The sequence below is a fragment of the Neurospora tetrasperma genome (genome assembly GCF_000213175.1).
Source record: "Neurospora tetrasperma FGSC 2508 unplaced genomic scaffold NEUTE1scaffold_81, whole genome shotgun sequence".
Taxonomy (NCBI): Eukaryota; Fungi; Ascomycota; class Sordariomycetes; order Sordariales; family Sordariaceae; genus Neurospora; species Neurospora tetrasperma.
The window spans coordinates 9,349,505-9,373,072 of NW_009799179.1; the positions used below are offsets into that span (position 1 = coordinate 9,349,505).

Sequence of the window (23,568 nt, forward strand, 5' to 3'; positions counted from 1 at the left end):
CCCCCCCCCCCCCCCTTTGGGTTTTGGACCCGAAGTGGAAAAAAAAAAAAAAAAAAAAAAAAAAAAAAAAAAAAAATGTAAGTGAGAAAAGTTGAAGCGTACCTACTTACTTCATGTCGGTCGGCTGTTCAAGCATACATTTTGAGAAATAAATAATTAAACAAACCACCGTTACTTAGTTAGTTATTGTGACGCCAAGATGTTCCTCGCGTGCTTTATAAGTGATAACTCCTTGAGGGTGATGATATAAGTAGGTACGTAACTGGCTGCTTTCAGAAAAAAAAAAAAAAAAAAAAAAAAAAGAACAGTATATGAAAGCTGACAATAGACTTATTGAAGGAAATCAAAGACAAGACAAGACAAGACAAGACAAAGCTTTGTTGCGAGGCTTAACTTGGGACCTCGCACACGGTTTTATAGTGTAAGCGAGATAGGCGTCAGGTTGGTATAATACCTACCTATAAATTGAGAATCTAGTCAACTTTGATGAGGTTCACGGACAGTATTCTTGTACAAGGACTGTGAGACTGGTAGTGTCTTACGTTCTATTGAATGTATGTATATATGAACAAAGTGGAAGATTTAAGTATCTGTCTGGATTATCTCACATTAGTTGGAGGTACTTGTGTTTGTGTGTTTGCGACATTACATGACTTGAGTTGAGTTGAGCAGTTAGTTAGTTAGTCAGTCAGTCAGGCAGTCAGTCAGTTAGTTAGTTAGTCAAAGCTGTCGAGAAGGAGAGAGAGAGTTTCCTCATTTTGTTTAACGATTCTCGTGATGTATCATGATCTCATGTGAAGTGATCCTTAAGTACCTCTAACATCCATCCCAAACATCCCAAGCACTCCCCTCTCCCCCTTCTCCCTCTGACCGCCTTCCCTAACCTCAAAAACTTCGATACAAAACTCCCAACTCCCAACCTCCAACCTCCTTCCCTAACCTCAACCCAACCAACTCCGATACAAAACTCCCAACTCCCCCCCCCCCCGATTCCTTCCAACCCCCAACATCTCAAACCCCAGATATCACAAATAAGAAGGCCTCACCACATCCCCCACCCTAATCTTCACAACTTTCAAATTACCACTTCCAACACCCCCTTCCGCCTCCTCCTCCCCCTTTTTCTCATCCTCCTGCTGCTGCAATCCCATATGCACCCCAAAAAACACCTTTCCCTCAAACCTCCTCGTCTTAGTTAGTGTCACAAAGGGTTCGCCTCCTGCAGTTTTGGATCCCGTGGTTTGGTCTATGCAGACCATGTGGCAGCGTCGGCAGGAGCCTAGCGTTTGAAATTTTGTTTGAAAGCCTGAGGAAGACGGGGTAGAACAAGAAGACGAAGAAGAAAAAGAAGAAGAGTTAAGGATGGTTAGTGATGACCAGGTATCTTCTTCGTAGGGATTTAGTATTGGATTGGATTTTTGTTTTGAGGTGGTGGAATGGGAAGGGGTGAAAGGTGAAGCGGCAGGGCTGGAAGGGGACAAGACAAGATTAGCTCTAAACACCGCTTCCGAAATTGGTCCCGCTACTGCTGCTAAGGGATTGAGAGCAGCGATGGACTCGTTTAAAGCATCGACGCTGGTACTCGTAATCGCCAAAATCGGACTTTCATTCGATAGCAGTATCCTTCGTGGCTTTGGACCCTGAGCCTCTTGAGTTGGAGTCGCTGACCTTTCGGTATCCGAATCCGGTGGCGACGGGGGCGTTTCTACTGCTTCAGGCGAAGGGAAAGCGCCCGGCATCATTAGTGCTGGTTTTGTCGGTCTAGCTGGCTTGCTGCACATCATCGGGCCAGACTGCTGCTGATGTCGCTGTAAATGCGCCTTGGCATGCCTCATCATCCCCTTCCCCTGCCCACCTGGCGGGAACCTGGCCAGCACGCACGGTACCCCGAGGACAGTCGAGAAGAAGTCGTTGATTTGTGCTGAAGCGTATGTTTGGGGTGTGATTTCCTCACCGCAGACGCGGGAGGACATGCCTGATTTTTTGGGGGCGTACATCTTTGGGTTTTTGGACAGGGGGACCGATATCGAGGATGGTAAACGTGACAATGGTGAGACGTCGCCGGCATAAGTAACTTGGAGTTCACCCCTAGTGAAATCTAGATTGGGTCGTAAAAGTGCCATGAGAGGGTATCGTTTCTGGCTGAGTGCTTGGCCTGATCCGCGGTGGACTAGACACCATTCGCGGTCCCAGACTAGGCCTTCGGAGCGGACTTCCCAGTCGATGCCAGGGGGGACGTGGAAGCCGGCGCAGCTTTTGATGGGGTAGACGACTATGCTTTTGATGAAGAGTTCTGGTGTGTTTCGTAGTGAGGGTTCAAGTTTTGTCTCTGGCGGAGGTAAAGTCGGTGGTGTATCCTCGCGGTAAAATTCCTCCACAAACTGGACAAACCGATCCACGTCCGCTATCGTGCTCATGGTCCCTAGGCTCACTCTGATGATTCCAGTTGGGTTTCCACCCATGGTATCATTATCCGTTCCGCATCGAAACCCCGAAGAAAAGTTCTGCTTCATCTCCCACGGCTCCAGTCCCAAAGCGGTGGCGATGCCTCCGGGGTTGCACACCCCTCCGGTCCTGATATGTATGCCCTTTAGCGTTGCCAATTTTTCCACTTCGGCGAGACTGATCCATATCCCTTGTGCGTTTCGGATGTTGAACGCCACCACTGGTCCGCTGTCTTCCGTCTCAGGATCGGGCGAGTAGATGGCACAAACTGGTTCACCATTCGCATGCCTCAGCGCCTTCAGCCCTTGATATAGCCGCCTAGCCAAAAATCCCGTATGGCCCGCTACACGCTCCATCGACTCAAATAGCTTGGCATGAACATCCATAGCGATGTCCAACGCGATGATACTGTGTATCGGTAACGTCCCATCCTCCAATCTCTCATGAAGAAATCCATCTTTGGGAGCATGCCATTGCTCCTTTAGACAAACAACCATATCCACCGTCCCACCGCCAAAATATCGTCTAGACGAAAAGACATCCTGGGACTCTTTGCGAACAATCAAAGCGCCGAGATTGGGAAAGCCAAAGATTTTGTAAAAAGAGAGGACGACAAAGTCAGGCGCTGTTTGGGCGTTGGACAAGTCCAAGGGGGAAGATGATACGAGAGCGGCGGCGTCTAGGAGGGTGTAGATCTTTCGTTTGTTGGTTGGCGATTGACACTGCCGACGAATCTGGGAAGACCAAGAAAGGGGAAAGCGACGGCCGTCCATGTTGGATTGGGCTGGGTAGGCGAAGAGTATTGGTCTTTCTGCGTCTTCGTTGTTGTCAAAGGGGTAGCTCCCTGATAACCAGTCTTCCATCTGTCGAGTGTCCAGACAAGCGCTACTTTGAGCCTCTTCCCGGACGCCTACCAGGCTGGTGTGACTGGCTTGGTGGTAGACATAGTCAAAGCCCGTGGGCAGACATCTCATAGCATCGACAACCAGCTTGATACCGGCTGTGGCGTTGGCGACATAGACGAGATCAAAGTCGGCTGGGTCGGCGTTGAAGAATTGCAGAGCTCGGAGACGGATGTCTTGGATGCGCTGAGTTGATAGTTGGGAGGAAGCTGAGGCGGAGTGGGGGTTGCCAAAGAGGTTGGTGGTCATCTCTTGGGCGAAACGGTCCATGAGGGACTTGGGATAGGGGGTGGTGCCGGCATGGTCGAGGTAGATGGAGTCTGTTTGTTCTGTGTTAGTGGTCTGGTCAAGTTGTTTCGAGATGATTGTAAGGGGCCTACCCTTCAGCATAGGATACTCTTCTTCTCTTATCTTTTCCACGTCGGCATGGTAGCCATTGTGCTGTATGTTTAACGAACCCATCTTGGAGAACATTCAAGTATCACCAAGTCCATCAAGAGACAAACAGTCAACCAACTTTGTTATTTCTGTGATATCTCTGGGCTATCGACATGGACATCTGATCAGACACTGAGGTGGATGACTTGTCATTGCTTGTGGTCATGATACTTATCGATAAACACAAGCAAAGGCAGTGGCGTCGCGGGTATTGGAGGTTTAGTTCTCTTATACCGATTCGGGAGGTCCAACGGGACGGAGATCGCCACTTTCCAGCACAGCAAAGTGAAACACAGGCGGCGGTCTCCCTGCTTCAGTGGAGGGTTCCCCTGGAATGCCCCTGTGGACACTGTGGGAATAGTGCGGGGGAGTGGATCCGGATCTGGAAGAGGCCCCGCTTTGACACGAGGCACGCGCCACGAAACGAACTCTCCCCAGCCACAGTCTGTGTGGCTCATGCGCAATGGGGCTTAATTGAAACGCGCAGTGCAGCGGGGAAGCCGCGTCCAGCACCGAGCTGCAGCCCCACAAATTCGCGGTCGCGTCTCCGCAATGTGGAATGTGCCAGGGGTGGAGCGCGCGAACTGGAATTCTACTGGACTTTGGTGCAGTGCGACTGGGACTGCTCAAGGTTCCTCTTTCCACCTTACAACCACACAACCACACAAGTCCATCACCACCATCAACATCCGCGCATTGTTCTTTCCACACGATTGCCGCTTGTATCTGTGATTGTGCATTGCGACTGGTGTTTTTGACTTGATAAAAAACCATGGCCTCGCCTAGCGCGACCACGACTCTGGGAAAGAGGAGAAGGAGCACTAGACTCACAGGTGAGCAACAACTGACGACGACATCCAAGAGTTGCCGTCAACATACTGACAGACCACAAGACGAGGAAATCACACTAGGCCCTCTTGCCGTCAAGCGAACAAGACGCTCTCTTCGAATCCACCCAGAGATCCACCATGAGCCCGACCACATCCAAGCAGAGAAGGAGAAGGCCGCCTCACCACCCAAGCCTGTTGCCGACGAAGACGTTGCGAACCACAAGGAAAACCGCAAGCCCACGGGAGACGAGGAGGAGGACAGGATCGAGGCCGAGACACCATCCAAGTCACTTCTCAGAAGGCGCAAATCAGTCATCGCCAGTCCACCAAAGACAGCTCCCGTCACACCTTCCACACCACGACACTACGATGTCTTCGCAAGAGTACCAGTCACCACTCCACGCCATCGCGTCATGTCCGTTGGCAAGCTCTCCAGGCGCATGACACCAAGCACGCCCATGACACCCGCGGCTTCTCAGACAGTTTACCATCAGGCTCGCCAACTCTTTTCTCGAAGCGCCGATCCCGGGGAACTCGTTGGACGCGACGACGAGCGCGAGAAGCTCAACACTTTCCTGGATCGCTGCACCACCACCCATCCCAGCGGCTGCCTCTACGTCAGCGGACCTCCTGGAACCGGAAAGAGCGCCATCGTCAACAAGGTCACCGACAAGTTTGCATCCGAGACATCAACAGTGCGCAAGGCATACATCAACTGCATGAGCATCAAGTCGTCCAAGGATCTCTACGTCACCCTTCTCGACCAGCTAGCCAGCAAAGATGAAGACAAGGAGGAACTCTCAACCGAAAGCGACGTGGTGGCAGCTCTCCAAAAGCTCATCCTGCCCAAGAAAAAGACCCAGGATGTCTTCCTCGTGGTGTTGGACGAAATCGACCACATCCTCACCCTCGACCCTGAAAGTCTCTACAGCCTCCTCGAATGGTCACTCGAAAAGAAGAACTCGCGCCTCGCCCTGATTGGCATTGCCAACGCGCTCGACCTCACCGACCGCTTCCTGCCGCGCCTCAAGTCGCGCAACCTCAAGCCTGAGCTTCTGCCCATCCTTCCATACACGGCGCCTCAGGTCAAGAACATCATCATCACACGTCTCAAGAGCCTGCTTCCCGGTGGAACACCCAAGGACCCCAACTACATCCCCTTTTTCCACCCAGCCGCCATCGAGCTCTGCTCGCGCAAAGTATCCAGCCAAACCGGCGACCTGCGCCGCGCCTTCGAGATTTGCCGCCGCGCCATCGACCTGGTGGAGTCCGAGATCCGTCTGAAGCACGAAAACGAAGTCAAGGAGCAGATGCTACAGATGTCTCCCTCCAAGAAGCGCGTCCTAGGCGAAAACACCAACCTCTCCTCGGCTCCTGCGCCTTCCTCCCTCTTCCGGAGTATCTCCACTGGACCCAGCGCCAGCGTCTCGGCCTCTTTGCTCAAATCTCTACAGGCCTTGACACCCGCTACCGCCCCGCGCGTCAGCATCGCCCACCTCAGCAAAGTCACAGCCGCAGCATTCAGCAACGGCACCACTCAACGTCTCAAGACGCTCAACCTCCAGCAGAAAGCCGCTCTGTGCGCTCTGGTCGCCATCGAGAAACGTAATCGCGCCGCGCAGTCGGAGGCTTTCAACTCTGCTTCAGCCAGTTTCACATCCACCACCGGCACTCCGTCGAGGAAACAAGAGGCGCCAATTGCTCCGACAGTCAAGACTCTCTATGAAGCGTACACCAAGCTCTGCAAACAGGACTCGCTACTTCATCCGCTTTCGTCATCTGAGTTTCGTGAGGTGGTCTCCTCCCTGGAAACTCTCAGTTTGATTACGCCAGTGGACGGCAAGACGGGATCGTTTACTGCCTTGGGGTATAGCTCGCCTGGAGTGGGGACACCGAAGCGGGGAGGCAAGAAGAAGAAGGATGTGTTTGGGATGGGAGGTGCGCTGGTGGCGGGGGATGAGAAGAGGGTGGCTAGTTGTGTGGGGGAGAGAGAGGTTGAGCAGACTTTGCTGAAGGACGATGGGGCGGGAGTGGGGATTTTGAGGGGGATCTTGAGTGGGGAGGCGTTGGATGATTGAGTTGTTTTGATGTGTTTGGGATAATATTGGAAAGTCGTTGATGATTTGAACGAGTCGGGTTTCATGGTTAGGTTGTATTGCGTTGTTGGAGAAGGAAGCATTGTTGAGAAGTACGGATGGAGCATGGCATGGCGTGTTTGAAAGAGCATTCAAAAGTATATCATAGGAAAGGTGTTTGGATTCGTTGTAACCCAGGATAAGGGTTGGTGTTTGGAGTTTGGGTATTTGTTTGGTTTTGTTTACTTGTTTACATTTAAAACAAAAAGGGGAGCAGAGAGGGCATAAAAGTCCTCGTTCGTCATCGGCATTAGTATCCATTACATAGACCTGCCGTCGTACATAGACAGACACACATTGATACACACCAAAAAATCAAGACACTTCCACAAACACTTGACATTTATCCATCCATCCATCCCTTCCGGTCTTGTTTATAATTTAGAAGAAGAGGTAATATCATACATTTGAAGTGCGCATTTTTGTTAGCAAACATTATGGTAGACTTAACACATCACGACAAACACCGTGCGGGCTTTGGCCTTACAGCCAGCCATTAACTTACTTACCTCTTGCGTCCCCGGCGGCGTTGTAAACGGCCTCTCCTCTCTTTCCTCCCTTCCCGCCCCTTTCCTTCCCCCCCTTTCCTCCCTTCCCTCCCTTCCCTCCCTTCCGTTCCGTGCCGTTTTGTTGCCTTCCGTTCTGTTCCCATCCGCTCCGAACGGAGGAGATACATACAATTGAAGTAGATAGGTAGGTAGGTGGTAGGTAGGAAGGTGGTAGGTACCTAGGTACCTTTGGTAACATACCTAGTTAGGTGAGACACTAAATAAAGTACACGTTGAACGATTGACAAAAAAACTAAAGCAAACCGAAACGATATGGAGAAGGTACTAAAGAAGAACAACAAGGAAGGCAAAGAAGAACTGACATTGGCTAGGTACCTGTACCTACCTATACCTAGAACTAGACCTAGTAAGTAGGTAGAACTAGAACTACAAAACGCAGCTAGTAAGCAAGTAAGTAAATAGATAGGCCCACAAAAAAACAAAAAAAGAAAGAAAAAAAAAACAAGGAAAAGAAAAAGAAGCCAGCGACCCCCTCTCCCTCTGTTCTCCTATGTAAGCCAGATATTTCGCAAAATAAGAAGAAAAAAAATATTCCAAATAATAAAAGGTTACGAAGTTATGTATGTACAAAAACGTCCCCTGTTTGGCGTCATGTTGAAAGTGAGTCTAGCACACAGCACAATGAAGAAAGCAAGGAAGAAACCAAAAACAAACATAGTATCCATCAACTACCTGCTCAATTCCATTCCATTCCATCCCAGTCCAGTCCTTTTCGCATACTCCAAGTCCTCAAAAACCCATGGGAGAATCATGCCATTCGTAGCTCCTATCCAACATATTCTTCAAATCAAGATGTTTTCAGAGGATGAGCATCGCTCCCTTGCTGATCATCACACGAAACATGATTAATGTTCGTCCTCGTTCATCTTCGTGCTTCCTGCTTCATCCTGTCCTGTCTTTCCCTCCCTCCCTCTCACGGTAACTCCCAAACTCGTCGTATCTGGTCGTGATTCGTCGAGATTGGGCCGGACGGCAGCGGACGGCAGCGGATGGCAGCTTTGACAACGTGACTGGCAGTGAGGGTCGAGCATCCAACATTCCCATCAATGTTGGGTCGTCTATCCACACCCTGCTCGGTGTCCTCCTTTCAACAAAATGGCCATCCCATTTCTGACAAGCTAGACCGTATCCAAAACCACCAGCTTAATAGTCATCATCATCCTCATTATTCTTACTATTCGCCCCCTCCTTTCTGATGGGTATCTTGATGCCCTGCGTCGCAAAACACTTGCTGAGCGCCGTGCTGTCGCACACTCCCGGGAACTTCTTAGCGCTAAACACCTGGAACGGCTCGCTAAAGACGGAAGCGAGGATCGGAGCCTTGGATTGGTTGATGCCCGTGCCGGAGCCGGATGATCCTGAAGGAAGGGGGGTGGGGAGGCCAACGTTTACGAAGGAAAATTGGAGCCTATTTGAGGTGTTGTCAGTTCTGATCCGACTGGAGAGGGGATGTGGTAAGACGGGAAAAATAAATATATGGGGAGATGAAGGGGTGAGAATGTGAGCACGGAAATACACACCTAAAAACACCCTCAGTCCTCACACTCAAGTCCTGCATCACGAACCAAATCCCAATCTTATCGTTTGTATCTGTCAGCCTGAAGGCGCTGCAAACCAGGCTTCCAATCAGGTTTCTCGTGAACATTCCCTGAGGCTGCTGTCCGCCCTGGCCACTAGTACTGCTGACCGACATCCTGTGCTGCAGAGGTCCGCCTACACCACCGTGCATACCGCCATACTGAGTTGGGTGGTCGTAAGGACCTCGCGGGGCGCCGTAAGGCCCGGGCTGGGGTGGAAGTGGTTGATTGTATTGGTAGTGCGAGGGAGCGGGGGCGCCGTAGGGGTTGCCGTTTACAAAGCCAGCTGGTGTTATTGTTAGCACTTGCTGTAAAATGTCGCGGAATGAGGGGCAGCACACCGTGGTAAGGACTTGTCTGCATATCATACGGATTCATGCCCGGGTTCCCTTGGTACTGCATCCCCTGGTGATGCCCATAGCTCATATCTCGATTCGACGGGAGAATATGCGAATAAGCGGGCGTCGTTTGCTCGAGGGAGGCGTACGAAGCTGGGGTGGTAGACGAGATGGAGGGCGTTGAGGTCGTGTGTCGGACGAGGTTTACTTCCTTTAGGGCGTCTTCTGTGTATAGGCTGACGTTGCAGATGAACATTGAGTATTCAATTTCACTGTAACATCCATGTCAGTCATCGATCAGCTCTAGTGGTTCAGAGACAAAATTTACTAACTTGCAATCAATCTCTTTTCCAGTTTTCGCATCTCTAATAACCAGCTTGACACAGGGAGGGGGTGTGATAGGTCTTCGATCCTGTTATTCGATGTCATCTGTAAGCCACCGATCAATCCGTTTGTTCTAGAGCGAAACACAACGCAACAGGCTACACTGGTTGGAGGGACCGAATGTGTGAGTGTCCATGTGCGATGTGCCAGCAGCCAGCAGCAGCAGCCAGACATAAGCAAGCCATCCATACCTTATCACCAAAACCACACATTCGTGCACGTTGTGGTTGTTGCACAACTTCGAGCCTATGGCATGGGATGAGACCGGGTTAGCCCTGCTGTCTTTTCTGTCTCTTGTCTCTTGGCTCCCTCTCCTCTGTCTCTGGCACCGCCGATCGCAAACGGAAAGATCGCCGGAACCAAGGGTTGGTTGTATGTAGGTCAAAACTCACGAATACATCCTCCCCTGACTGTCGGTCCCCGAGTATGGCTTCAAGTTTTGCTCCTGCTGCATCCTTTCCTCGGCCGTCAAGGGCGCCCGTTCGTGTAGCTGCTGGTGGGATGGCGGGGTTGATTGTAATTGGCCGCCATGGCTGCTTCCATCGCCGTGACTGGAACCACCCGGGCCGGGGGGAGCATGAGGAGGAACCGACGACGCGGAGCCGGACATGGTGGGATCTTGGTATGGGTTTGTATGGTGCGGCGGTGGCGCGCTGGGAGGGGCCATGGAGGGGAGCTGGTGTTGCTGCTGCAATTGGTGATGACGCGGGGGATATGGAGTCGCGTGAGGATCGTGGTGATAGCCGTGGTCGGGCGGCAGCTGGTGCGGTAGGTTTGAAGTGTACGGCTGCATCCTTTTTGTCTGTTCCCTTCTATCTTCTGATTCCAATCTGGCTATAATGACCTAGAGGTATCTGTTGCTTCTTGTCGGCGCTAGGTCGGTAGGTGGGTGGGTAGGTAATGCCGGCGCGCAATTGATGATCCCCTGGAAGCTGGAGCGGACTCGAGTCCGGTTCTAGGAACTGAAAGTCGGAGGGGTCTTTTTTTTGTCTGTATCTCTGGATTCGAACCAAGAGAAGCTGAACCACGGTTGATATTTTGTGGGCGCAAGGGAAGTGGGCGTACAAGAGCTTTTGTTAAAGTCCTTCTTCCAAACAAGACAGTGAAAAGTGCTGACGACAGATCTTGGGGAAGAGCAAGCAAGCAAGGAAAGGTACACAATGTGATCGCTTAAGTTGTCAGGAAGTTCAGGAACCCTGGAGCTGGAGCTGTTGCGGTACCTCTCTGATGGGTTGGAGATGGGTTTTTGTGGAGAGCCGCGAGTGGTGGATGAGGGGCGGGTTCGGTCAGTGGCACCGAAGGAACGGCAGCCGCGTGGGGCACCTTTAGGTACTTAGCAGACAGTCCAGTCCAGTCCAGGCTGACGGGAGTCGGGAATGCAGTATGTAACGGGAGGGGAGGGTCATGGAATGCTGGATGATGATTTGGCAGAGTCAGGCCAGCTTGAACTTGTAGTGAGATGACGATGACGAAGGCGATTGGGTTGGGTCCGAGAAAGGTTTGTCGACTTTTTCCAAGGCGGGTTCCAAGGTGAAAGTGAACTGACTTGAAAGAGAGAGGAGCAAGTGAAGCATGTGTTATTTGCGCCTCGTGAATATGCCTTGATGTGGTTGATTTGAAGTAACTTGCTCGACTCTTCCGAGAAAAGAAGAGACCTCGGTAGGTTTGTCAATCTTCTCGTCGATGGCTTTGCCCACTACCCTTGAATCCCCCCGTGAGGCCTTGTCGTGTGTCTGTCTGTGTGCTCGAGAGGTTCCCTTGACTTGGGTAGCCAGGTGAGGTACCAGGTGTGTGAGGGAACTGTCCGCCCTGTGAACTGCCCGTGAAAGCGAGGTTGCTTCCCCAGAATGGCAGGTACTAGCTGGCCAGGGTCTCCTAGTGGTGCAAGGTAACGTACCTAAGGCCTGCCCTGGTGCGTGTGTGGAGCTCTTTAGTTCTCACAAGCTTTTGGGGTCGCTCTCAAGTTCAGTTCCAGTATTGCCTCCGGGCCTTCTCATTGGGTCCATGGTTTCGCGCATTTCGTAGTTGTACCTTTAGAGGTACATACTGCCCTGTACACTCTGTTGAAGCTGCACCGTCCATGCAATTTCAAAGTCTCCGACACGCACTCAGCCGTCCTGGTCCCAGTGTACCTGGTAACCTTTTGGTCTGCTTGGCGTTTGTGCAGCTGTTGAACACAGGCATTGAAGCCCTCTACTGTGTAGGGAGGAAGGGATACCGCTGCCTGTCCATTTTATATCTCGCTGTTGTGATTATGAGGTCTACCCCTGTCTGACGTTGTAGCGGTTTGGGTACCTGTCTAGACGACGGGAAATCGAATGTTGACAGGCAGTCCACTCAGTCCGCTGCCGGGCTCCTGGCCACTGCCGTCGGCTATGTGATACTGTGCAAATGCCCGTTCGTCAGACGGGAGTCAAGTTAGCTCATCAGCCGCAGAGGCCTGGGAGAGTTGATTCCCAATCTCACGTCAAGTTTAAACGTACATGTCAGTGTGTTGTTCATTCCTGGAAATGCAATGTCCAATTGCTGTGTCTGGCAGCCGTTGCGGGTCATTGTATAATAGATCCTGTATAGAGTTCTATAATTGTCGTATATTTCCCAAACCTATAGCTCGTTGACGCCCGCAAACGAATGCCACTAGAGCTCAAAACGGCTACTAGGGCACCGGCGCATCATGATCATGTCCCATCATGGCGACCACCAGGCAAGGAGCCTTGTTTGAATATCAGGCGACCATGTTGTCGCAACATGCTCACGGACACTTGCGAAAGATCAAGGAGCACAAGCATCTTGGCCCCGGGTGTAATCAAGAAAAGCAACGCTCCGTAGCATGTGTGTTGGTGCAGTCTAGGTAGGGTAGAGCTGAAGGGTTTGCATGGAGAGGTAGCTGATCCTTCATTCGGTACCCGGAATTGCGACTGTCACCTCACCTAAGTAGCGGCGCTTCACCTGTCATGCTCAAGCTGTGGCCCGGGACTATGTATGTAGAAAGCAGCAGCCATTTCGGATTCCAGCTTGTCCTGTTTTGTGCTATGGTAGCAGTGAATAGCCAGCAACGACCGGACAAGGGGTGGGTGGTGTGCGTGAGACGGGGTTCAGACGGGATACCTCACCGGACTGCCCTACCACCCAGAGAAAGCGTACAGCAGAATGTAACAATCGCACAACTTGTATAGTTAGTCCAGGTACGACCACTGGGCCGTTACCGGGCGTCCACCAGCAATGACATGAAGCCGTCCTCAACCGCTGAGATGGGATGCCGGCAGTCCAAGGTCGTGTGCAGATTTCCCTGCGATAAGCTCAAGCTTGATGGAGAGATCATCAGTACTACAGTAAGGTGCCCTGATAATGCAAACCACTCGGGCAGGGCATTTGACTTGCAATATCTGGGCATTTGCATTTACTGGGCGGCCGGTAGATGGGCCGCTGGGGTTCTGACGGCCACTGACAGCCATTGACAGCCCTGTCGAGGGGGTTACAGGGGTGCCAGAATCCCCTGACAACCACCCAGAAAGTGCAAAGTTATATGGGCAGGGCCGCCTGGCGGGCTTGCAATTTGCAGTTTGCAGTTATTATATGGTAAAAGAATTCGGGCAGCCTAGATGGCTTGCAATATGGGGGCATTTGCAATAAGGGGGCCTTGCAGTATCAGGGCACCTTACTGTACATATGTAGACAGGCGGCCGCCATCATGCCTAGGCGTTAGCCACGATTTCGTCTTCACCTGCCTGCTGTAGGCATAAATGTCGACGTAACGGTCGGCAAGACCTACCTTTCCTGTCCCGTGCCCCGCCATACCCTTGTAGTGCTATCAGGCGTAGAGTTACCAAGTTCGGCTGACGATGTTTCCGCTCTCTGTGCATGTGTTGCCCTTCTCTGACCCGAGATTAGAGGCTGAAATGGGAGACTGATGTGTGAATGAGTCCAAGGCTTGGTTTGCCGTCACATGATGGTGTAATGCAAGGTCTGATGACAATCGAGTCCCGTTCGCTTTCCCTTTGGCCAGCCCACGCCCACACGTTGAGATTCCTCAACGAGTTTTTTTTCGACAGTCGACCAGTCGCGACGTACCGTACTACCGAGTCGCCAGAGCGGGTCCGTGCCGTACGCGGCAACTTCCCGGGCGGCGGAAGCCGGGTCTGCAATGAGTCGGACAGCGTGATCGGAGAGGGCATACCGTTTCCGCGGGAGAGGCACAGATGACATCTATCGACTTGTCAGAATCCCACCGCATTGCGGTGTTGTGCCTTGACTGCAGGTCTCCGCTTCCGTGCCTCGTCAGCAAGAGTGAGACAGGTACAGGTAGGATGTAGGAGAGCGACAGTCAAATGGACATCTCGACGAAGATCCTTGCTGGAGAAGGCTATATGTCGAGCCACGACTTATACTGTTCGCCTGCAGGCGCGCTCCTTCTTCCCTTGTCACAAGCATTGCGTCTTGTGAGTCTGACTGATACCACGACGGTGAGTCTGGACTTTATGCAACTGCTAGACACCCCGAGATACTCAGGACCTGGATCGCTTGTAAAGGCAAAGTCATAAGAGTACACGGCGATTGACACTCGCACGTGAACAAGAGGTTTAATGAGCCGCAACGGGAATGTCACGATCCGGCTAATGAAAGGGTGAAGTGACAACCTAGAAATAGCATCAAGAAAGTCACAGTGGTTGATTGAGTTTGGTAAGGTGGGGTTTCTCTTCAGACTAAGCATTTATTACTGAAAGGTGCGCACAGACGGTATCAATTGGGAAAAGGCAGAGGGCAGGTCTGCCTCGAGGTCATTCCTTCCCGAATGTTTGATCTTGTCCAATTCAGACTGGAAATGACAAATGAAAAGAATGTTTTGTTCTGAGAAGGGACGATCAAGGGACTAGAAGACTTCTGGCTTTGAGATCCCCTCTTTTGTCTCTGAAATGAAATCTCTTCTTTCGTCAACGCTCGTCGAGTGTCTCCAGCAGACCTTCCACTTGACAACCTCGAACTTCAAGTTGATTCCCCCGTAGACCGACACTGTGACCATCGCGAACTGAACCTCTGATACCCAACCATTCTTCTCGTTACTTCCGACTACCATGCTCTTCTCGAGTTGGAGTCTTCAGTCAGGCCTCGGTCATTTTTATCGCAGGGATCCAACATCACCACCATTCAATTACACAGCCGAACGTCCAGCATGACTGAATGGCGCCTCATGCGACGAACCGAGACCGTGCGCATAAAAACGTGCGTGGGTGAGAGTGGAAGATAATCAAAGAATGTTCGACGACCCTTTGGATCTAGTTTATATTTGAGTGTTTGTTTATTTGTTTGTTTCAGGCTCGGGCATTCCATGATTCCCATTCCCCCTTTTAATTTGTTTACTTGGCTCGCTAAGATCCTTGAGGAAGGCTTCCAGACGTTCTGCATCCGTGTGCATTCATGCGTAGGTCGTCGATGAAACAGCTGTAGCGCGCTTTTACTCACTCACTCTACCAAAAACAACGAGACATCAGACTTTTATTCTAGTCGACAGTCATCTTAACCCTCGCAAAGAGTCAGGACCATCACGAGCCCATCCGAACCAAAGGCATGTAAACAACACAGGGCATTATTCATGCGAGCCCACCTCAGGTTGCTACTGCTACTCTATCGTCTTATTACCATTTCGCGCTGCCAGGCAACCGATGAGTGTTTGTCCCCTGAGTTGACGCACCGTATACCGTGTGGTGCAACTCCACCATCCCCCCATCATCTTCACCAAGATAAAGCATGAAGCTAACTTTCGATTCTGTAGCGAACTGCTTTGGGATACAACTCCAAGCACCAACACCAGCACCCTTTTCATCTGTCTGTACTGGTACATCCAGCAGGGGTAGATACCAGACCGTCCTTCACAGTCTTCGAGTCGGAGGTTGAGTCCTTGTCATGCCGTCATCACAACCACAAGATTGCATAGACGGCAAGTTTGGTAACCGCCGGGAATGGGACTTTCCCACCCCGTACTTTCGTCAAGGCAATGTGAGATCTTGTCTGGAGGCAGTGTTACTCTGCTTCTGAGGCAGCCGCTCTCTGCAAAGAGGCCCCCTCCCTTCAGCAACTGATGGCCCCCTGGAGGGACCAGACGTGGGCACATGGTATCGGGAATGGTTGCATCAAACCATCCTGTCAGCGTCACTATCAAATGGACACACGGGTAGCCAAAAGCATTGACAAAAGTGCGGGGTTTGGAGCCCCGGGCGGTTATGGAGAGACATGGGCTCATAAACTCTCGTGGCTCACCATTCCGATGTTACTTTTGGTCATGTCTGCAGTCACGACCTCAAGCGTTCAGCAATGGAACACCCGAGAGGGGCATGGATTCATGACGTACCGGATCTGCGGCCATCACCAAGGCCCAGCATCGGTACCGATATGATGCTCATATGGATAAGGGTGACTAGAGAAGCATCGCCACCCAATGGACCATTCCCGCCTTACCATGGCTGCCAACGAACCAGGTAATCCACTCTGTCCTGCCTGAACATTGGGTATGCCATACGATGTGCTTTCCCAAAATAGTAGAACGTGCGAAGGAGGGACGGCCATTCCTCGTGGACTAGGTTATATGTGACTACGATATGGCATCCCAGAACCTACTCGAAGTGACTACATCTACATTACTGGTGGGCGTGGCAGAAAGTCTACCGCTCATCAAGGAGAGGACTAATCACCAAGAGGCAGTGTCTCGGATAACATGACACCCTCATACAGCAGCACAAGCCTATCCCAGAGCCAATAAACGGCAGAGCTCGCCAATCATTATTACATGCTCGGAAACCCGGAACGAGGATGCGGCACCCAGAGACGGAGACACTCGGGGCGTCTTGCTCATGTGGGAAATTTGGCAGACACTGGAGACATGGCAGTGAATGCTCACATCACGATGACGCTTGGACTTGGCCAGTTATTGTCTGTCTCTGAATTCTGGTCCCTATTCCTCATCACCTCTGTCTGTCGTACATACGTTATCTGGTCGTGAGCACTTGTCTTGATTCAAGCAGAGGAACAGTAGCCTGACACAGTACTTGCTCATGTGCTTATGAAGGCTACACCCGTCCAGTTTCCGGTTTTCCGCCCTTCCCCTTTGCATTAACCGACTAGCCTAGGACAGGTACAGGTTTAGGCAGCACTACGGTTATCATCATTCACTTCCATTAATTTGGCTACCTCCCCAGCTGACCACCTAAAGGTTGAGTAACGGCCGAATGCCAAACCCATTTGAGTGAGGCACGTGGTGGCGAAGGCGATGATGAATGAAAAGAAGGACAAAAAAAAAAGGACAAAAAAAAAAGGACAAAAAAAAAAGGACAAAAAAAAAAGGACAAAAAAAAAAGTAATACTACAAAGCCACTAAAGTCCTTTCCTTTCTCCTCGGGAGCGAGAACGGAGGCACGTGTCGACATCCGATAACCCAAGCCTTGCTCGAAGAAACCGCGACGCGCAACCGACTCGAACGCGGGACCTCTTCGTGGACCGGGGGTGGTACGGCACACTGAAGAGACCCTCAATGGGACCAGTTGAGTTATTCTGGTCTCGTGGAGATCCTGCTAACTCGGCCTGGATTGGCCCTTTATCAATGGCAAGTGCGCCGAGGCTCAGGCGGCAGGCGGTCCAGTTGGAGATTTCATCCGATGCCATGGTGTTTGCACCCCGTGAAGGAACCTGAGTGGAAGGCACGGGGTGTGGACTGTACGGTAGTGTGGTTGTCCGTCTCAACTGCAATGACTGTACGTAGTGAGTCTCAAGGTTCACCAAGTAGGCGGGCAAAGATACCACAAGCTTCCTACTAAACTAGTATCTATATGCTCATCGTTATCAGAACTGTTAGAAATCTTCTACATCCCGTCATCACAACGTCCATCTTCGACACTTATATAGATCCTTCTTACAAGCACGACCCCCATCATCACCTTCTTCTTCCTCAAAAACAACCTTCACAACAGTACCATCACCAGAACCCTCACCACAGGTTGGCACATCCCCCAAAATAACCACCTCCATCCACCCTACTCAAGACGCTTCTCCAATCGGTTAATATCATCCCCCCCTCCTCTTCTTCTCCCATGTCTTTGTCAGGATAATGAATGAAAAACCCCATTGCTTACCAAACACAGCCGATACCCGTTTTGCGGACTACGTCTGCCTGTCTAATATATAGAGATCAACATAGGCCAGCGCAGATTTTTTGAAAAGGAAGGGGGGGAGCGGGGTGGTTGAGTTGAGAGTTCAACTTGTTTTGTTGAAGATGGACGTAATGATATGGTGAATGTCAGACGATTAAGTAGACTACAACATTCAAAATACTTATTTTGATTCTTTGGAGAACGAGATAGGTGGTTATAGAGTGTGAAGAGGTGCGAGGTTACTACTTGCGGAAGAGCCACTCATCGGTTAGGCCAGAGGTGAGAGGTGAAACTACCTAGATATTCCCGGCAGTCCAGTACGTCGTGAAGAAACCGAACATGGAAATGACGGGAAGCAAAGGTAGAATAAAGAGACAAGACGGACCAAATGGAACGAATATTGGATACACCCGGTTCCGCTCTTCTCCCGGGACTTTTTACGTCTGCAATTCCACTCTACCATATTAGAGTATAACATGTAGCTCGTATCATGAGATCCAAAAGAAAAGGCAAACCGACATACCTCGAGGATGCAACAAAATTCCAATCTCACATCTGTCGGTCCCATCCGCTTTTTTTTTTTTTCTTCTTTTTTTTGACGCACTGAACTCGTTGCTGTCAAGGTCAATTTTCGGAGTTGCATACATTCGGATTTCGGAGTGAAAACGAACGACCTTGAGGTATGGACGATGAAGCAGATGTGTAAAGGGGAAAAAAAAAAAAAAAAAGGAGAAAGAAAATCAACAAAGACCGTGGAGCTAATTGGGTCAATCTGGATTTCAATATAGCCACTTATTCTGTAGACCGCTGTACCGAAGCCGTAACGGACCAAGTTAGAGTTCGACTCGGACCCGCCCGGCCGGCTGTTTTAGTGGAGCAACTGAAGTCCCGACCCCGGATACTGCTATGCCGGGTACTCCACTGTGCCGTTGTTCTCCACTTTTCCCGGGTTGTGACCGGATCGGTACAGTACTAGATCGCCGCCGGGAAGATGCCGAAGCGGTTGGTTGTCCGAGGAGCAATCGGCGCCGAGTCTGTTGGAAGCTGCGGTGACAGTCGAACACTTAATTATCATTATCATTACCATTATTTTTTGCTCCACTGCCAAGTAACTTCACTGTAGACAGTTTCTGATAAGAGAGGTCTTTGGTGTTGTTGTTCTTTGTGTTAGGATTGATTCCATGACATTGTCTTATTAGAGTTGATCTTCGTTAGGTAGGTACCTAGGTTTGATAGATCAACGAGATAAAGCTCTTGGCCTCATTTCCTAGTGTAGATGCGTAAAGCGAGATCAGCCAGAATGTCAGATAGTGGCACATTCGAGATTTCGGGAGATCAACAAGATAAAAAGAAAGCATGGCAAGAAGTCGCCGCGGCATACGTCACTGAGATATATCTCGACAGGCACAAACAACGCTTGTGTGAGTCGTTGTTGTTGTCGTTGTTGTTGTTGTTGTTGTTGTTGTTGTTGTTGTTGTTGTTGTTGTTGTTGTTGTTGTTCAGTTTGTTTGGTAATGACTATTCAAACAGGAGATCTAGGTACGGAGCAAGGTCCCGTGTGCGAAATCTCATCGCATCGAAAAAGGGAGAAAAGGAAAAGGGAATTAAAAAAAAAAAAAAAAAAAAAAAAAAAAAAAAAAAAATTGTGGAAGGCATGTTTGTCCCATCATTGGGAACGAGTGGTTGAGGCACGGAATCCCATCTGTCCGGCGTTCTGCATGTATTCCCAGAAATAAGGGTAAATCGAGTAAATCCATGTGGTTAAATCAAGGTCGGGGATCTCCCGTCCCAAACAGTCACGAGACAGGAACAGGAATCAGGTTCATTCAGGAACCGGACCCAACACGGTGAATTTCAGTCTCACCACGAAATGTTACGAAATGTTGTCATGAGACAAGTCGGCGGTCGGGCTGAAATCGCATTTCCAACCCAGAGCTCGCGGACCCTCTGCCGCACAATATCGGCCCAAGCGGTGGTCTCCGTCGCCGGGGTTTACTCGGCTGGGTCCGGCCCCGCCAGGTTCCTTTCGGTACCGCCATCAACATGGCCTTTCCTTTCCGTACGCGGGTTCCTTGTGATGACGACTTCATTGTGCATCCTATGTCAACGAGAACATTGACCGAGTCCTCGCTCTTATCAAGATCAAAACACCACTCACTGGCGCACCAGTCGGCGAATCCCAAGCTATGTACTGGACTGCCCAGCTGCCTGCCCCATCGATCAACACCAACCCATCAAGTCATGCTCGTGTACGTAACAGGAATCCCTTTCGTTGGACGGAGCACATCATCTGCTGGATGGTGTCATCTTCTTGGCTGATGGCTCTCGCCTGCTCCCGTGTGTGTTCTCCGCCCTGGAATGGTTTGTTGCAGAGTCTTGGGTTGGGGGTTTGTTTCTCATCCTGTCCCATCAAGAAGATTTCCACTTCCGCTGGGATTGCCTGTCGAGTGTTGTTTTGTGACCTTTTTTCTTCTTTTTCTTTTTCTTTTTTTCTTTCCTTGAGGCTGTGCGTGTGATGTCAACGCCCAGACGGACGAGACCCTTGAAATTTTCTCTTCAACAGAGGATGAAGAAAAAAAAAAAATCTTTTCGGGCCCTTGTGATCGACCTTTTTTCAGTGGCCAAAGAGGAAGCAAGATCCTTGTTGTGCCGTGGCCAGAGGTGGTTCTTGTCGACAGCACGTTTTGGTCATGCGGTGCCCTGAGATGCAGTAGGTGCAGTGCAGTGCAGTGCCTGCCCCCAGCCTGTCCGCTGGGCTGAGCTACTTGAAAAGAAAGGGTTTTGCCCACTCAGACCACCCCGTGCACCCCTCCCAGGCCCCGCCATCCATCTCAGTGCAGTGACAAGAAACCGAAAACGACGATCCAAGAGTCTTGACTTTGCTAAAGAAACCAGGAACAAGGAAAAGTCGCTCGAATATAAGACTCATCCTATTCCTAGAGTTGGGGCTTCTTCATTTCACATCCATTTTTACCATCTACGACATCAAGTCATAGCGACATCAGCCACACTGGCGCAAACCATCCAACCACAACACCTCCAATCGTCAACCCTCCTCGTGACGATCTACATAAATACACCTTAACAAACAACCCGACTGGCCCTCAGGTTCTTCTACGTCAGAGACAGTGTCTAAGGCGCGATCGTCTCCTGTGTCGTCCAAACTCTAACCCAACCACTCAACTTTGGCAATTCATATCACAAATAACACAATCGACAACCACAATGACAGCCCACATGCAATCATCAGGCCGCGGCGGCGCTGGCAACATCGTCGACAGCTCCAAGTCCCCCCGCATTCAGCCCGAAGACCTACAAACACCCACTCTCAAGACAGCCATGGTGACAACCGGCCGCGGTGGCAACGGCAACATGGCAAAGAACTCGGACCCCGTTGAGACGAGGAGGAGGCAAGACGTTGAGCCGTACGTTTTACCTTTCCCTATCCATCTCCCCCACCTCAGCAATTTGTTGCTAACACAGTAACACAGTGTCGTCCGCCGCGACTCCTTCGGCGCCACCCACATTGGCCGCGGCGGCACCGGCAACGTCTTCACGGCCGAAGACGCGCAAGCTGCTCGCGAAGCCCAAAAGGCTGGCCACTCGGGAGCCACTGCCATTGACAAGGAAGACGAGAACCACCTGCATCTGCACAACCTGCTACACTCGTCAAGGACACATAATGGCGGAAATCACAAAGAGAATAAGGAGAATAAGGAGAAGGAAAAGGAGAAGGAGGCTGAGCGCGAGAGACAAGCTGGCCATGGCCACAAGAAGAATGAAAAGAGCGAGTCGGAACTGGGGTGGGCGGAGAAGGGGAGGAATTTCTTGTTTGGAAAGAAAGACAAGACAGACAAGAAGGAGGAGAAGAGGGAGGGGAGTGCAGAGAGGAAGAGTGGGAATAGTTCGTCGTAAGGCGGGTTGGGTTGTGGTGCGGTTGTGATGCGATTGAGTTGAGAGGGGGCCATACTGAGGGGTTCACGGTGGTGATCATGGAGTCAGGGCTGGACGGCAAGCTGAGTTGATGAGGGGCTGCTGTTACGATGCTCCGCGACCCTCTTCTCGGCCTCCTCTCCGAATTGTCAACATCTACCGATGTCGGCATGTCACGGAAAGTGGGATTTTTCTTTGTTTCATCACTGTTCATACCCAGGGGTTTTGGCGTTAAGGGATATTCACCTCTCTACACGGGGTTGCGATGGATTGGGTATAGGCCATTATGACAGGTTGGGGCTCTCCTTTTTCAACATTAGCATTTTGGATGGGGGTGTTTTTTGACGGATGTACGGATGTGTTGAACACAGCACGGCATAGGACAGAAAGAAGCTTTGATATTAAAACAGGCAAGGAAAGAAAGAGAAGGGTTTCCAAAAGTTATCCTGATTTATCTCTACTTTATTTTGCCCGCTGGACGTTTGTGATCCCAATGTTACGGTCTTTTTCTGGTTAACAGTGTGTTGACTGAACATGACTTCTTTCGCGGATGCCATCAGTTGAGTGATGAGTCATTTGCGTGAGATTTGGTTTCATGTCTATATTTCGGAGCAGAGATACCAAACACCTACCTACTTGCCTATATCCGCGTATTGTCCGTATCACTCGTCGATGTTATTGGTGTTTCTGTCTTTGATAATCTGATTGGCCCACTTGTATGACTATTCCGAGGGATCTTGATACGACTTGACGACAACAAACTACATTTGCATCAAAACATCGATTCTTCACTTCGGTTGTTCCTTCAATTCCACGCAAGTTTACTCAGGGAACGGACGGTCTTCAGTCTCTCATCTGTTCTCGGAAAGCCGCCAGGATTTGAATCCTCCCTGCCTCGGCTAAATATCCGTTTTTCGAAAATTTTCACCAGAACCTACGGCTTTTTTTCTACGCAAAATATCTCGACAACACTCCTCCTCACTGCAACCACAACCATCACCCCAGCCACCACCACAACCACCACCAACAAAAAAAAAATGACAGAACCCTCCGCCCTCTATTTCCACCTCCTCGACACCCCCCTCCCCTCTCCCTCCCTCCTCACCCTTCTATCCAACCACCTCCCTTACTCCCTCCCCGTCCTCCGCCGTCTTCAATACGCCGCCAATTTTTCAGACAACAACAACAATAACGGGCTGGGCACGACTCCCTACTCCCATGTTTTATTTGCTTCCAAGTATTCCCTCGAGGATCTTGTCCAGCCTTTTGAATCTGTAGCTGAAGCTGAAGCTGAAGATGAAGTTGAAGTTGAAGCGGTTGGAAAAGGTGGGCAAGCGGCAGCAGCGGATGGAATAGGAAAAAGGAGAAGAAGAAGGAGACATTTCGCCGCGGCGTTTGTGGACTTGAGTCGGTTTCCCGAGACGCAGGCGTGGGTTTATTCTACGATGGAGGATCATTGTTTTTTTGATCCTGGTGTGGGTATGGGTACGACCATGGATGGATCGACAACATCGACAACATCGGAAGTGTTTGGCTCCCAGTCGCAGTCGCATTCCTTACCGGAGGAAGAGGCCCAAGAGTGCGATGAGCTAATGTTGGCCCTCTTGAGAAGGATGCGATCCATTGCTTTGCAGATGCCTTTTGTTCTAGAGAACGCAAGTGAGCACAGACAAAAGAACTGGACTGAGGCGAGGGAATATCTTTGTATGGACGCTACCGCGGGAGGCCCGGGACCAAAGGTGATGATAGGTAGTCTGGCGGAGATTCATCGCCATCGATTGTTTTTGGATCAGGGACGGGTCCACATGCACAAGACGGCGAATATCCCTGAGGAGATTGAGTGGGAGGTGTGTCAGAAGTGGTTGTTTCGGACGGAAGC

General features: G+C 50.7%; 5 protein-coding genes across 5 annotated transcripts; 2 read left to right on the forward strand and 3 right to left on the reverse strand.

The window, feature by feature from the left end:
- Positions 1-1,025: 1,025 nt before the first annotated feature.
- Positions 1,026-1,259, reverse strand: NEUTE1DRAFT_53227 (uncharacterized protein; the record flags this gene model as incomplete). The annotated part of the gene is made up of 1 exon (XM_009858544.1): positions 1,026-1,259. One exon carries the CDS (start codon positions 1,257-1,259, stop codon positions 1,026-1,028), a length of 234 nt encoding a protein of 77 aa, XP_009856846.1.
- A 454-nt stretch (positions 1,260-1,713) lies between these two features.
- Positions 1,714-3,809, reverse strand: NEUTE1DRAFT_106582 (uncharacterized protein; the record flags this gene model as incomplete). The annotated part of the gene is made up of 3 exons (XM_009858975.1): positions 1,714-1,747; positions 1,882-3,667; positions 3,728-3,809. The coding sequence occupies 3 exons, from the start codon at positions 3,807-3,809 to the stop codon at positions 1,714-1,716; spliced, it is 1,902 nt and encodes a 633-aa protein (XP_009857277.1).
- Positions 3,810-4,557: 748 nt separating this feature from the next.
- NEUTE1DRAFT_93253 (uncharacterized protein) lies at positions 4,558-6,693 on the forward strand (the record flags this gene model as incomplete). Its single annotated transcript, XM_009858976.1, has 2 exons — positions 4,558-4,618; positions 4,697-6,693. The coding sequence occupies 2 exons, from the start codon at positions 4,558-4,560 to the stop codon at positions 6,691-6,693; spliced, it is 2,058 nt and encodes a 685-aa protein (XP_009857278.1).
- Positions 6,694-8,305: 1,612 nt separating this feature from the next.
- On the reverse strand, positions 8,306-19,853 carry NEUTE1DRAFT_150950 (uncharacterized protein; the record flags this gene model as incomplete). The annotated part of the gene is made up of 6 exons (XM_009858977.1): positions 8,306-8,727; positions 8,840-9,182; positions 9,238-9,506; positions 10,011-10,378; positions 19,138-19,274; positions 19,820-19,853. 6 exons carry the CDS (start codon positions 19,851-19,853, stop codon positions 8,463-8,465), a joined length of 1,416 nt encoding a protein of 471 aa, XP_009857279.1.
- A 943-nt stretch (positions 19,854-20,796) lies between these two features.
- On the forward strand, positions 20,797-22,130 carry NEUTE1DRAFT_93259 (uncharacterized protein; the record flags this gene model as incomplete). Its single annotated transcript, XM_009858978.1, has 2 exons — positions 20,797-21,181; positions 21,248-22,130. 2 exons carry the CDS (start codon positions 20,982-20,984, stop codon positions 21,669-21,671), a joined length of 624 nt encoding a protein of 207 aa, XP_009857280.1.
- Positions 22,131-23,568: the final 1,438 nt, after the last annotated feature.